Below are 14,356 nucleotides of genomic sequence, written 5' to 3'. Positions count from 1 at the left end.
CAGCTCTGGGAGGAAGGTTGCTGCGGTGGGGGCTCTGCTGCCATGGAAATCACTTCATTTCCTTCCACTCAAATAGCCTGCTGACTGGGTTCCTGCTCTGTTGAGTAAAAGGGTCGCTGACTCTCCCCAGAAGGTCGTTCAGTTCACATCCCCAAAGTCCCTCTATTCAGGCCCTGGGGAGGTGTAGCGACTCCTGAGGGCGCTCTTTCCTGAGGCTGGCTGACAGAAGTGGGAGAGGTTCCTGACAGTTCCCAGGCGCTGGTTGAAGTCCCCAGAGAATGGTTATGAAGGTTGGGGAGTCAAGTAGGTGGAGAGAGAAGGTCGGGCGCAGAGGGCCCCTTCCTGAATCCCGAGTTCACATGGTTACCCCCCCATTTCCAGAAACTATCTCTTCCCCCACACCAGCCCCCATGGCCCAGTCCCGGGAAACCGGGAGCCCAGAGCACTTGTGGCCACAGAGACACTGGCACGCAGCCCTCAGGGTGTGCGGGGCCGGCTGCAGGCAGCTGGGGACAAGGTGTGCTCCCGGGAGGCCTCCTGCTGAACGTGGCCCTCTGAGAGAAGCACCACAGCTTGGACAGGAAGGTTAAAGGCCGGGGAGAGCAACCTAGGGCGCCCCCTCGGAGCAGTGGGAGTGGGAAGAGGGGCAGGGGTGGAGGGAACCCGCGATGGGAGGCGAGTGGGCTCTCCGCAGAGGCCAGCTTAGCCCGCAGGAGCTGCCTGTGAGCAGGGGGCGGGAGGGCACTGCCGCCCTGTGGCTGCTGGGCTTCCCGGATCGCGGCTCTCTGCGCACGGGTCGCAGGGTCCTGTGACTCTGTATCCCCTCCCTCAAACCGCCCCCCTCGCGAGGCCGCGCCGCTGGGTGCCCTGTGTCGACAGGCAGAACCCCACTGCCCGCCCCTCTCAGACCCGCCTCGGCCCGCCTCGATGGTCCCCGCGCACTCAGCCAGCGGCCTCTGCTGTGTCTGCTGCTCCTGCTGGGTCTGCTGCTGCGTCCGGTTACCCGTGAAGACCACGCCGGGCACCTCCAGCACCCCAAGTCCGCGGGAGCGCACGCGGGCCCTGATGCGGGACTTCCTGCTTGTGGACGGGTGGCTGCAGTGTGTGCAGGCTGCTGGGGGCCGCTGGGGGCCTAGCCCGGCCCCGGGCAGGGCAGGAGGTCCGGAGCATGCAGAGCTAGTGGGGAGGTTCCCTCACACCACCCCTGGATGTCCTCTCCATCATCTATGGATGCCCTTCCCCTTCTCTGTCATCCCCTCCCTGGTGGGAACCCCTCAGCCCAGGCCTCAGCTGCTCCTAGTTTGGTCTGTGTGACAGTGGGAGGTGGGGGACCCACAGGCTGGCCCAGGCCAGGCAATGTGTCCTGCCTCATCCCAAGACCTAAGGAGCCCACCTATTTGCCTTGACCTCCCTCCAGCCACAACGACATGCCCCTGGTCCTGAGGCAGTTTTACCACCACGGGATACAGGATGTTAATCTGCGCAATTTCTGCCATGGCCAGACCAGCGTGGACAGGCTGAAAAATGATCTCGTGGGTGCCCAGGTACCAAAGGGACACACAAGGTGCCACCATGGCTGCTGGGGAATGTGGGGCAGTTTGGGGGCCTCAGAGACCACAGGTTAGTCACATTGGAACTAAGTTACCATAGTGACCTAGAAAGTGCCATGCCATGGATGCTGGGGGAACAGGGGTCACAGTGAGCCAACCTGATGGGCATCCAAGTACCACAGAAAAAGCAACGCATTACATGTGACTTCTGGGCACACTGAGTGTTGTGCCAGCTGAGGAGGCGATGAGAAGCCCAAGGAGCTCCAAAGCCCAAACTAAGCCCTTGCCTTCCCTCAGTTCTGGTGAGCCTACATCCCATGCCGGACCCACGAACGCGATGCTGTGCGCCTCACCCTGGAGCAACTTCACCTCATCTGCCTCACATGTGCCTCCTATTCTGAGCTGGAGCTTGTGACCTCAGTTAAAGGTAGACGGGGGACTTCCCTGGTAGTCCAGAGGTGAAGACTCCACGCTTCCACTGCAGGGGCCTCGGGTTTGATCCCCAGTGGGGGAACTAAGAGCCCTCATGCTGCGCGGCACGGCCAAAAAAACAAAACAAAATGGTAAAGTGACTGGTGGTGGTAGGTGTTAGGGACTTCAGTTAGCTACCCCTGCCTCTGAAAATGATCATCTGACCTACCTGCCCCCAGCTCTCAACAATACCTGGAAGTTGGCTAGCCTCATTGGTGTGGAGGGCGGCCACTCACTGGACAGGGGCCTCTCCATCTTGCGTACCTTCTATGCGCTGGGTGTGCGCTACGTGACACTCACCCACACCTGCAACACGCCCTGGTGAGCACAGTGCAGATGGTAAGGGCCCAGTGAGGCAGGGATCTGCCCAAGATCACGCTGGGGCCCAAAGCAAGTTTACCCCTGGGATCCAGCCCTGAACCTGGGGTTGGGAGGGGAATGGAGGTTTGCAGAACAAGACTGAATCCCCAGAAGGGCCCTCCTACTGCCAGGCACAGCCCAGTTTGGGTCCCTCCTCTTGCATCAGGGAGTTGCAGGTGTAGACGGTTCGACAGAACCTCTTTCTACGCTCTTGTAGCCAAGTCATGGCCACCAGTCAGACTGCCTCCTGGCCATCCTGCAGGGCACAGAGCTCAGCAAAGGGTATCCACCCCTTCTACAGCAATGTCAGTCGGCTCACCGGCTTTGGCGAGGTAAGGACCCGGCTTCCGTACCCTGCCCCACATGAATGTACAGCCCCGCCTGTTCCCTACAGATAAATACACACAAGATAAATGCAGCCCTCATGCCCTCTCCCCATCCTGTCCCTGCAGAAGGTGGTGGCAGAAATGAACCGCCTGGGCACGATGGTGGACTTGGCCCATGTCTCGGATGCTGTGGCACGGCGAGCCCTACAAGTGTCACAGGCACCTGTCATCTTCTCCCACTCAGCTGCCCGGGGTATGTGCAAGAACACTCGCAATGTTCCTGATGATATCCTGCAGCTTCTGGTGAGAGACTGCCCTGGCCCTCAAACCTAAAGCAAGAGATTCAAACCAGGAGCCCTTGAACCTGAGCCTCTTCTCTCTCCATTTCCTCAAACGCCAGGTTAAATATCTTCTGCCCCCAAAACCCACGGTCCACAGCCCCTGAACTCTTCAGCCCTAGGTGGGGGTCTAGGTGGTAAGATACTCCTCCAAACCCGGAAACCCAGGGCCAACACACCACCCAGGCCAGGGCTGCGGCTCCTCCATTCACACAAACCCAGAGAGGAGATGACTCTGACCTCAAAGCCAGGGATGAACACCTTCCTCACAGGGGCCGAGAGAGTGAACAGGCAGCTGGCTGTGCTGGGGGCCAAGCTGACTGTCCACGGGTCCGCCCCTGCAGAAGAAGAACGGTGGCATCCTGATGGTGCCCTTGTCCGAGTGGGTGCTGCAGTGCAACCCGTTAGCCAACGTGTCTACTGTGGCAGGTGAGCCTCACCCTGGGCTCTCTGAAAACTCGGATTTGGAGCTGAAGCTGGGTCCAAATTTAGGGAGGATTTCAGAAGAGCCCCAGTGGTTTGACCCACCTACTGGCAATAGGTACAGCACCCAAAAACCCAAGAATGGACAGTACACAGCACCTTGGTGCCACGTGGAACTGGAGCCACAGAATCAAAACTGCGATACGGATGGGTATCAGGGAGGCTGTCAGACACTGCTTTATGTCAAACACATAAAGAAGGTATCCACTATCAGAACCGTTGGTTGACTGACTTTTTTTCACATCTTTCTGACAAAATTCGTGACGTTGTGAGTACCACAAGCGTCATTACACTTCTGTTCAAGATGTAATCTCAGGCTCACAATCATTGTTTAGCTTCTGTATATTGCAGTGTACATAAAGGTCTGTATTAGTCTGGTTGGGCTGTTAGAGTGAAATACTATAGACTGAATGACTTAAACAGCAGAAATTTATTTTCTCACAGTTCTGGAGGGTGGAAGTCCAAGATTAAGGCATTGAATACCATAAGAATTGGTTTCTGGTGAGAATAATCTTCCTGGCTTGCTGACGGCTGTCTTCTTGCAGTGTCCTCACACGGCCTTTCCTCTACGAGCAGAGGGAGAGAGATCTCTGGAATCTATTCCCCTTCTTATAAGGACACCATCAGTCCCTGTCAGATTATTACCTCACCCTTATGACTTCAGTTAACTTCAGTTACCTCCCTAAAGGACCTATCTCCTATCTTCTACAGTCAAATTAGGAGGGGCTTCAACATATAATTTTTCGGGGGACACAATTCAGTCCATAACAACAACTTAAGATAGCTTTCTCTGATTTTCAGTCTTTCACTAATACCTCCCTCTTTGTCTACGAGTTATTCAAGTTTCCTTAATTTTTTTTAAATTTTCTTACATTATCCCTTCCCTTTAAATGCTGTCTTCACTTCTTAATTGGCATTTCTTGCAAATGAAGGCACCTTTCCTCACAATATATTGATTACTCTCCCCACTGTAACACAGCGTCTTCTCCCATGACTTTCCTGAAATGGTTCCACTTTTGTTCATAAATGTTTAGCCATCCAATCAGATGCTTTATTTTCAGTTCCCATAGCATTTTGCCTTTGGGAAACAACTGACTCCATTAAATGGTGCTTCTTTTAAAACTACCTTCCTTTATGTTTTATAGCAATCTTATGATTTCTGTTGGCATACCACCTAGCTTCTTTCTGATCATTCTTTTTATTTTTATTTTTCAGTTGTTACTCTCCTCACTCCTTAGCGTTAGATACTACATACAGTTGGCCTTCTTCTCACCTCTTATATACTCTCTCTCTTACTCCAGCAGCTTTGTTTACCATTTAATATATTATCTGCCAGGCGCCTTCCATCTGTTACCAACATCTCTCCCTCTGTCTTTGTCATTTCCGCCTTCGCTATGCTCTCTCAGCTCTCGCAGGCAGATCTATTGAACACAGGAATCTCAGTGGAAAATACGAGTACGTTATTTTTCTACTGAGTAAAGCCCTTACAGATCACATGGTCCTGATCCATCTTGCAGCCACGTCATCTGGACTATTTGCCCTCCCATGTCACAATAGCAGAGGACCAGACAAGAGGGACACTGGCTCCTAATGACCTCAGCTCAGAAGTGATACACTTGATTCTGCTTCTTTGCCACTGGCCACAACGAATCAAAGGAAAACAGTTGAACTACAAAGGAGGACGAAAAATGTAGATAAGCACATAGGATATTTGATGAGCACTATCTCGAGGTGACATCACCTCCCATCAAACTTTTATTTCACAGAGAAAACACAGACTATAAAGCAAAAACACCCCAAACTACCTTCTTCTCTTTACGTCCAAGAATAGCTTTTTGACATAGTTTATAAATACCTATTCTCACTTCCTCAGTATCTTCCATTCATTTTCACACCTCATTGGTATTGTTAAGGTTTTCCTCTTTAGAGATTTTATTTTGGCCCCCTCCCATTAAAAAGCTGCCCCCCTTCCATTAAAAATTACTCTTGCTTGATGCCAAGTAACTCTCTAGTTACCTTTTCTCTCTTCCTAATTTCACAGTGCAGTTGATCAAAAATTGTATTTATTCTCATTGTCTGTATTTTCTTATCTTTATGTACCTCGTGACTCACACAATTTTGCTCTTTTCTTTTTTTTTTTTTTTTTGCGGTATGCAGGCCTTTCACTGTTGTTTCCCATTGTGGAGCACAGGCTCCGGTGGCGCAGGCCCAGCCACCACGGCTCACGGGCCCAGCCGCTCCACGGCATTTGGGATCTTCCCGGACCAGGGCACAAACCCATGTCCCCTGCATCGGCAGGCGGACTCCCAACCACTGCGCCACCAGGGAAGCCCTGCTCTTTTCTTCTTACTTATCTGCACTGGAATTGCATTCACCAACATTTAATTTGTGATTAAATTGAGTGAATATTGTTTGGTCATTCTGTCACCTTTCAGCAATGTTTGATTTTGTTGATCAAACTTGTCATCTCAGAAAAATCTTTCACCTTAACAACAGTAGCATCTTAACCTGCTACTTCTTCCTCCTGCCTCTGGACATCCTTATCTCTTTCATTGGGCACTCTCACTCTGCCCTCTGCCAAAAGATGTGTATTTCTCAGAAGCTCTCTTCTGCCCTTGATAGATGGTCTCATCTACTCTTGTGATTCCAGCCACCATATATATCACAGATCTTGACCTAAAACTTACATCTCTCTCTCCTGAGTCTCTTACAAACTTAGCTAATTGCCAACTGAACAACTCTGCCCAAATATAACATGGACACTTCAAATTAATTATGTGACGTTACTGAACGATTAATTTTACCTTCAATACTTACTTCCACTATTCATCTCTCTACATCATTTAGACCACCACTATTTGTACACTTGTCCAAGTTGGATACTGGGGGAACACGCAAGACTCTGGACTCTGACAACCCTCAGAATGGGAGAAAATAGTTGCAAACGAAGCAACTGACAAGGGATTCATCTCCAAAAAATATAAACATAAATAAATTTGTAAACTATATAAGCAACTCATGCAGATCAATATCCACAAAAACAACCCAATGAAACAATGGACGGAAGACGTAAATAGACATTTCTCCAAAGATGGCCAACAAACACATGAAAAGATGCTCGACATCACGAGTTATGAGAGAAATGCAAATCAACACTACAAGGAGGTATCACCTCACACCGGTCAGAATGGCCATCATCAAAAAATCTACAAACAATAAATGCTGGAGAGGATGTGGAGAAAACGGAACGCTCCTACACTGTTGGTGGGAGTGTAAATTGGTACAGCCACTAGGGAGAGCAGTATGGAGGTTCCTTAAAAAGCTCAAAATGGATTAAAGACTTAAATGTAAGGCCAGAAACTATCAAACTCTTAGAGGAAAACATAGGTAGAACACTCTATGACATAAATCACAGCAAGATCCTTTTGGACCCACCTCCTAGAGAAATGGAAATAAAAACAAAGATAAACACATGGGACCTAATGAAACTTCAAAGCTTTTGCACAGCAAAGGAAACCATAAGCAAGACCAAAAGACAACCCTCAGAATGGGAGAAAATATTTGCAAATGAAGCAACTGACAAAGGATTAATCTCCAAAATTTATAAACAGCTCATGCAGCTCAATAACAAAAAAACAAACAACCCAATCCAAAAATGGGCAGAAGACTTAAATAGGCATTTCTCCAAAGAAGATATACAGACTGCCAACAAACACATGAAAGAATGCTCAACATCATTAATCATTAGAGAAATGCAAATCAAAACTACAATGAGATATCATCTCACACCAGTCAGAATGGCCATCATCAAGAAATCTAGAAACAATAAATGCTGGAGAGGGTGTGGAGAAAAGGGAACACTCTTGCACTGCTGGTGGGAATGTGAATTGGTACAGCCACTATGGAGAACAGTATGGAGGTTCCTTAAAAAACTAAAAATAGAACTACCATATGATCCAGCAATCCCACTACTAGGCATATACCCAGAGAAAACCATAATTCAAAAAGAGACATGTACCAAAATGTTCATTGCAGCTCTATTCACAATAGCCCGGAGCTGGAAACAACCTAAGTGTCCATCATCGGATGAATGGATAAAGAAGATGTGGCACATATATACAATGGAATATTACTCAGCCATAAAAAGAAACGAAACTGAGCTTTTTGTAATGAGGTGGATAGACCTAGAGTCTGTCATACAGAGTGAAGTAAGTCAGAAAGAGAAAGACAAATACCGTATGCTAACACATATATATGGAATATAAGAAAAAAAATGTCATGAAGAACCTAGGGGTAAAACGGGAATAAAGACACAGACCTACTTGAGAATGGACTTGAGGTTATGGGGAGGGGGAAGGGTAAGCTGTGACAAAGCGAAAGAGAGGCATGGACATATATACACTACCAAACGTAGGCTAGAAAGATAGTGGGAAGCAGCCGCAGAGCACAGGGAGATCAGCTCGGTGCTTTGTGACTGCCTGGAGGGGAGGGATAGGGAGGGTGGGAGGGAGGGAGATGCATGAGGGAGGGGATGTGGGAACAGATGTATATGTATGACTGATTCACTTTGTTATAAAGCAGAAACTAATAAAAAAAAAAAAAAAAAAAAAAAAAAAAAAAAAAAAAAAAAACTACAAATAGAACTACCATATGACCCAGCAATCCCACTACTGGGCCTATACCCTGAGAAAACCATAATTCAAAAGGAGTCATGTACCAAAATGTTCATTGCAGCTCTATTTACAATAGCCAGGAGATGGAAACAACCTCAGTGTCCATCGTCGGATGAATGGATAAAGAAGATGTGGCACACATATACAGTGGAATATTACTCAGCCATAAAAAGAAACGAAATTGAGCTATTTGTAATGAGGTGGATGGACCTAGAGTCTGTCATACACAGTGAAGTAAGTCAGAAAGAGAAAGACAAATACCGTAGGCTAACACACACACACATATATATATATATATGGAATTTAAGAAAAAAAATGTCATGAAGAACCTAGGGGTAAGACAGGAATAAAGACACAGACCTACTAGAGAATGGACTTGGGGATATGGGGAGGGCGAAGGGTAAGCCATGACAAAGTGAGAGAGTGGCATGGACATATATACACTACCAAACGTAAAATGGATAGCTAGTGGGAAGCAGCCGCATAGCACAGAGAGATCAGCTCGGTGCTTTGTGACCACCTAGAGGGGTGGGATAGGGAGGGTGGGAGGGAGGGAGATGCAAGAGGGAAAGATATGGGAACTTATGTATAACTGATTCACTTTGGTATAAAGCAGAAACTAACACACCATTGTAAAGCCATTATACTCCAATAAAGATGTTAAAAAAAGAACACTTGTTTTTTCTTTTGTTTTGTTTTTTGTTTTTTACCTTTTAGTTTAAATTTTAGTTCCTGCCCCCAAACATCCATTAAGCCCCCAGGAGAAGGAAAAAGGGGATGTGACTAGCAATAGAGAGAAACTTTCTTCACAACAATGGCCATGGCAAGCTTAGGCACTTTTGGTGAAATCTCTCTGGGAAGTACTGGCAGAGGAATAAAAGGCAAACTGACACAGAAGTATTGCCTGGTGTGCATTTCCAGGCTCTGCCTTCTTTCTCATGTCTTGGCGGCAGGTGGAGGAAGAGGAGAAAAGGTTAAAACTTTTGTATCAACCGGCAGAATAAGCTTATAACATCCTCTCACTAGCTCTGCATGGGTTCTAGTCTCTGCAGCACTACATAAGCTTTGCCCAAAGTAATGAACAGTTGAAAGTCCAACGTAATACTTCACCAAACAACTTAAAAATGCTTGCACACTGGAAAGGATTCAGTTGCAGAGAACACAAATGGACCCAGAGCAACTTTTGCCAAAAGAGAATATTGTGCTAAATGTACAGCCATAGCTCTTTTCCATATGAAGAAACAGTCAGAAGGATAAAAGAACTTGGTCAAAATCACACAAGCAAGTAGGACAGAATCTGGTCTGTCTGTCGTAAGGGTTGTGTTCTTTAACCACCAGGCTAGCTTTTCCCAAACCTGATGCATGCACAGAATAACTATACACCTCTGTTTGCCTTGACTATTCCCTGTTTATACGTATGCCTGCTGCAGTTTTTAATATTGCCCACTTTGACTCCCCAAAGCAACCGAGAACACACAATAATTTGGTCACTCTATCCATGGACCACTGTGGTGGGACTGCCCAGGAAGCTTAAAAGTGCAGCCTCCCGAGCCCTACTCCAGATCTAGAGAAGTTTTCTTAGGGTTGGCTCAAGAATCCAGGTACAAGTCTTTTTCAGTGCTTTTGTGAGTCTCTCGCTCTCGTAAGTTAATAAACCATTTATTCCGCCTTCCCCAGATGCCCAGCCAGGTCCTGTTAAGGTAGGAGTCCCCCCGCCACATCACAGGGATGCTCCCAGTCAAGTAATCTCTGGAGCCGTGGAGAATCTGAATGGTCTCATGCTGGCCCACCTGCCATGACAAACCTCCTCCAGAGCATTCCCCTTCACAGTTTACATTCTACCACTCCCAAAGGCAGTCCGCTCCAATGAGGCCTGACTTCGTCTGTCCTAACGTGTACCCGCTGATTCAAGCAGTTTAGGAAGAGAAGGTGCTGTGCTTCTCAACCACGGTGGCCCAACCTCTAAAATGGTAGTCGAAGCAGTCTCTACCTCCTGGGAACAACGCCTCTGCAACAGCCCCATTAAACGAATGTCCCATCTTTGCTTTTTCAGGGTCGGCCAACGGGGAGTCCCCTCCTCAAGAAGGTTCTCTCTCATTGCCACACTATCAGAGGCTGCCCCGAATGTGCTTGCTTCCTGTGGGCCTGATCAGGCTAAGGGCAGAGTTGTCTCTTTCCTGCTCTGAGGCGGACCGAATCGCCTTAGTAACACCTCTTCACACTGTTGACCATGCTTCTCACGGGGGCTGCTGCTGAGTCTTTATCTCATCCTTTCATGGTGGAGAGAGAGGATTCTAATGACTTTTACTTCTAGGGGAGAGGGGCCTGTAGCGATTATGTTGTCATTTTGTATTATGTCCTTTTGTCATGAATTTGTTTTCAATTTCATGTTAAAATGGGCCCACCATTCCCACTTTGTGAGGTCATTCAGCACCCGCATTTTGCACCTTTAACATCTCTCTCAGTATCACTTGGAAATGTTTGAAATGGCAGGAGCTTGTCCTCACATTCCTATCAGCTGTAAACCCGGAGCCCCGACATGAACCTAACCATTGAGCAGAACACCTCTCCACTACCTGTGTACCACTGCGAAGGCCCCTTAACCTCTTGGTTTTTTTAAGTCCTCAGTTGTAAAAATTTCAGGGTGCGATGAATTTATATTGGGGGCAGGACAAGGTCGAGAAGAGTGTGTCTTTGCTTTTATTCTTCCAAACTGGAATGTCTTCCCTCTCTTCCCCATGGGTCCAAATCTCACTTGTCCTTCAGGCCCACTGCAAAGGAGCCTTCCCTGATTCCCCAGTCCACACAAATCTCTGCCTCTTAGGGTAAGTGCCATACAACCTAGCTGTCTCGTCTCTTACGTTAATCTTGCCTCTCAAGCCAATCACAGAATGTGGGTCTCTCTTGCCCTCCTGTGGCCCCTGGGGCTGTGCCAGACCACCAGCACGCCCCACCTGGGGTGTCTACTAGACTACGGCATTGGTGGGGAGGCCCAGGTGTGAGGGGCCAGGCAGAGTACCTCTGCCTCTACCCTGTTCTCCTCCAAAAAACTGCCCCTCCTCCTGAAGCCTGCCCCTCAAGTCACAGGTTCCATATATGACCTCACTGGGTAGTGATGCCCTCACAGGCCTTCTCACAGATTCCATGGTAACAGATTCCATGGTAACTGACAACCAAACAGATTCGCATCTGGTGGAGAACTGGTAGGGAAGTTTCTCTGACTGTCAGAGACAATGTCGGACTTCATAGGCTATATATACTCAACCCTGTGCTCTGTTCCCTGGGTGGGCAGTGCAGCAGGTACACCCAGACCGGCCACCTCCACAGGAGGTATGGGATACAATCCACCTCACCTGGCTGGCACATGTTTTTGTGGGGCCTGCCAACTATGTACAACTGAGCACACTCCCACATGTAAGTAATACCAGTGACCTGGGACACCTTCAGGGACCCACAGGGCTCACTGCTGAGGACAAGTGAAAGGTCATCCCTGGACAAGTGTGCAGGACGGTTCTAAGCTTTATAATGTAGCCTTCCCCTTTGGGCTACAGGATGCTTCCATTCAGACCCTTTCCTGAATGGCCTCTCAGCAAAAGACAAGTGCATTTTTGTTGGCAAACGGTAAATGGAGCAGTTTGAGGAAGAGGGCCACAATTAGAAGCACACCTTCAAACCCAGGCACCTCTGTGCTGTCATGCAGACATCTCTATCGGTCCTCTCAGACACATCCCATACTGAGTTGCTGAGTACTCGGGGACAGGGTGGTGCCATATTGATGGGAAGACCGGAAGAATGAAGCGGGGGGGGTGATGAAGTGCTAATGAGACTGGAGGGCTGAGGAGATGGTGTCCCAGGAGGCTGCGTTGATGTGAGCCTAGACTTGGTACCCAGACCCCGGTTCTGAGTCTCCTGATCACTCTGCCTCAGTATTTAGCCTTGTTCTAATCTAGATAAAAGTACCAGAGGGCTAGAGTTCAGTGTGGTTGAAACAGGCAGTATAACTGGGGCCCAAGAGGGGTTGCCAAGGTGAGAGGGGTTCTTAACAGATTTGTATTAGATTATTTCTTTCCAAAACTTGAAAGACATTTCCATTAAAGCCTCAGAAGTGACAGACTGCAAGAAATGTTTTCTCTGTTATGGAAGGGAGAGATGGAGAGGATCATGAGTGCAATTTCTTTCGGGTTCTACTGTTTTCCCTGGAAACGGTGAAGAGACTTCCTCATCTGCTGCAGCCATAGGCTCTAGGGATTGCTTTTGCAGCCAGTGTCCCTTCTCTAGGGACTCATAGAGGTGATGGGCCAAGGCTGTGTTTTGGATGTCAAGTAGATTAAAGGTCTTCAGCCAGAAACTGGGAGAGACATGAGAGGGGGAAATTGTGGCAGGAGGCTGTGCACAGCACAAGTGACTGATCAGTTCTGGTTTTCTCTGCAGCAGCAGTGGCTCCCGTTTGTCCTCCCACACCCGGGCACTACCATGTCCTCTACCGAGGGTGTGGAGAAACGCAGTTGGGCTGGCATGGGGAGACATACTGCCTGGTTGGTGGCTACCGGGCCTACGGGGATGTTCCTTTGGCCCCACCAGCAAAGGTGGAAGCAGTGAAGCCAGTCCCCAGACGTGCTCCCAAACGAAAGCACTCTTCAGAAAGTTCGGACGAAGAGCTGGGCTGCTCCAGACCCAAAAACCGGCGACTGGAGCATGGTGGACCTGCTCCCTGAAGCAAGAACAGGATGGAGAGTCAGGCAGCATGCACCCTGCCCCGAGGTTCACATGCTCCTTTACTGCCAGCCCTTTCTGTCCCCAGTGGGGTCCCTTACTGCTCAATAAAATGTTGGTGTGTAACAGATTTCTAGGGTCGCCAGTGCTCAGACTTAGGTCACTACCCCTGTGCTAGGCACTCCTGCCACCTGGGAAAGGTTCCAAAGGTGGAACAGCTCCAGGGGGTGCCAGGGATCAGAGCAAAAACTTGAGAGGCTGGGGATGAAGGAGTTTGGGCACAGTCCCTAAAGCATCTCTGTGGTTGAGCTTCTGTGAGAAGGCACATCCCCAGAGAGAGAGAGAGAGAGAGAGAGAGAGAGAGAGAGTGTTGAGGAGAGGGGGTCTCTAGAGGAGGCAGCTACGGGGAGGGCCTGAGGCTGGAAATGGGGAATGGCGTGTGGCCTCTGAGTAAGCACAGGCACTTAAGCCCTTGAGGTTTCTGGGAAAGCTAGAGCCACGAGGGCCACGAGATAAGGCAAGTGTAGCAGCAGAACCCAGGTGCCAGGTCTTTCCTCAGAACCTATACTTCTCCACGAGGCCGGGCCTTCCACGCTGAGGTAGGAGGGATCCTGGCCAGAAGGTCAGCCAGCAGCTCTGGGAGGAAGGTTGCTGCGGTGGGGGCTCTGCTGCCATGGAAATCACTTCATTTCCTTCCACTCAAATAGCCTGCTGACTGGGTTCCTGCTCTGTTGAGTAAAAGGGTCGCTGACTCTCCCCAGAAGGTCGTTCAGTTCACATCCCCAAAGTCCCTCTATTCAGGCCCTGGGGAGGTGTAGCGACTCCTGAGGGCGCTCTTTCCTGAGGCTGGCTGACAGAAGTGGGAGAGGTTCCTGACAGTTCCCAGGCGCTGGTTGAAGTCCCCAGAGAATGGTTATGAAGGTTGGGGAGTCAAGTAGGTGGAGAGAGAAGGTCGGGCGCAGAGGGCCCCTTCCTGAATCCCGAGTTCACATGGTTACCCCCCCATTTCCAGAAACTATCTCTTCCCCCACACCAGCCCCCATGGCCCAGTCCCGGGAAACCGGGAGCCCAGAGCACTTGTGGCCACAGAGACACTGGCACGCAGCCCTCAGGGTGTGCGGGGCCGGCTGCAGGCAGCTGGGGACAAGGTGTGCTCCCGGGAGGCCTCCTGCTGAACGTGGCCCTCTGAGAGAAGCACCACAGCTTGGACAGGAAGGTTAAAGGCCGGGGAGAGCAACCTAGGGTGCCCCCTCGGAGCAGTGGGAGTGGGAAGAGGGGCAGGGGTGGAGGGAACCCGCGATGGGAGGCGAGTGGGCTCTCCGCAGAGGCCAGCTTAGCCCGCAGGAGCTGCCTGTTAGCAGGGGGCGGGAGGGCACTGCCGCCCTGTGGCTGCTGGGCTTCCCGGATCGCGGCTCTCTGCGCACGGGTCGCAGGGTCCTGTG

General features: G+C 49.7%; 1 protein-coding gene across 1 annotated transcript; it reads left to right on the top strand.

Annotated features, from left to right (window-relative positions):
- Positions 1 to 927: 927 nt before the first annotated feature.
- Positions 928 to 12,916, top strand: LOC132499920 (uncharacterized). Its single transcript, XM_060114583.1, is given in 11 exon segments — positions 928 to 1,091; positions 1,418 to 1,544; positions 1,848 to 1,977; positions 2,201 to 2,342; positions 2,644 to 2,713; positions 2,834 to 3,010; positions 3,390 to 3,728; positions 4,830 to 4,983; positions 10,255 to 10,406; positions 10,667 to 10,721; positions 12,633 to 12,916. Coding segments are annotated over 11 exon segments (1,794 nt in total).
- Positions 12,917 to 14,356: the final 1,440 nt, after the last annotated feature.

Source organism: Mesoplodon densirostris, chromosome 12 (genome assembly GCF_025265405.1).
Source record: "Mesoplodon densirostris isolate mMesDen1 chromosome 12, mMesDen1 primary haplotype, whole genome shotgun sequence".
In the NCBI taxonomy this organism is placed as follows: domain Eukaryota; kingdom Metazoa; phylum Chordata; class Mammalia; order Artiodactyla; family Ziphiidae; genus Mesoplodon; species Mesoplodon densirostris.
Note: the sequence above shows the minus strand (reverse complement) of the source record. Positions and strands in the feature narration are given on the sequence as shown.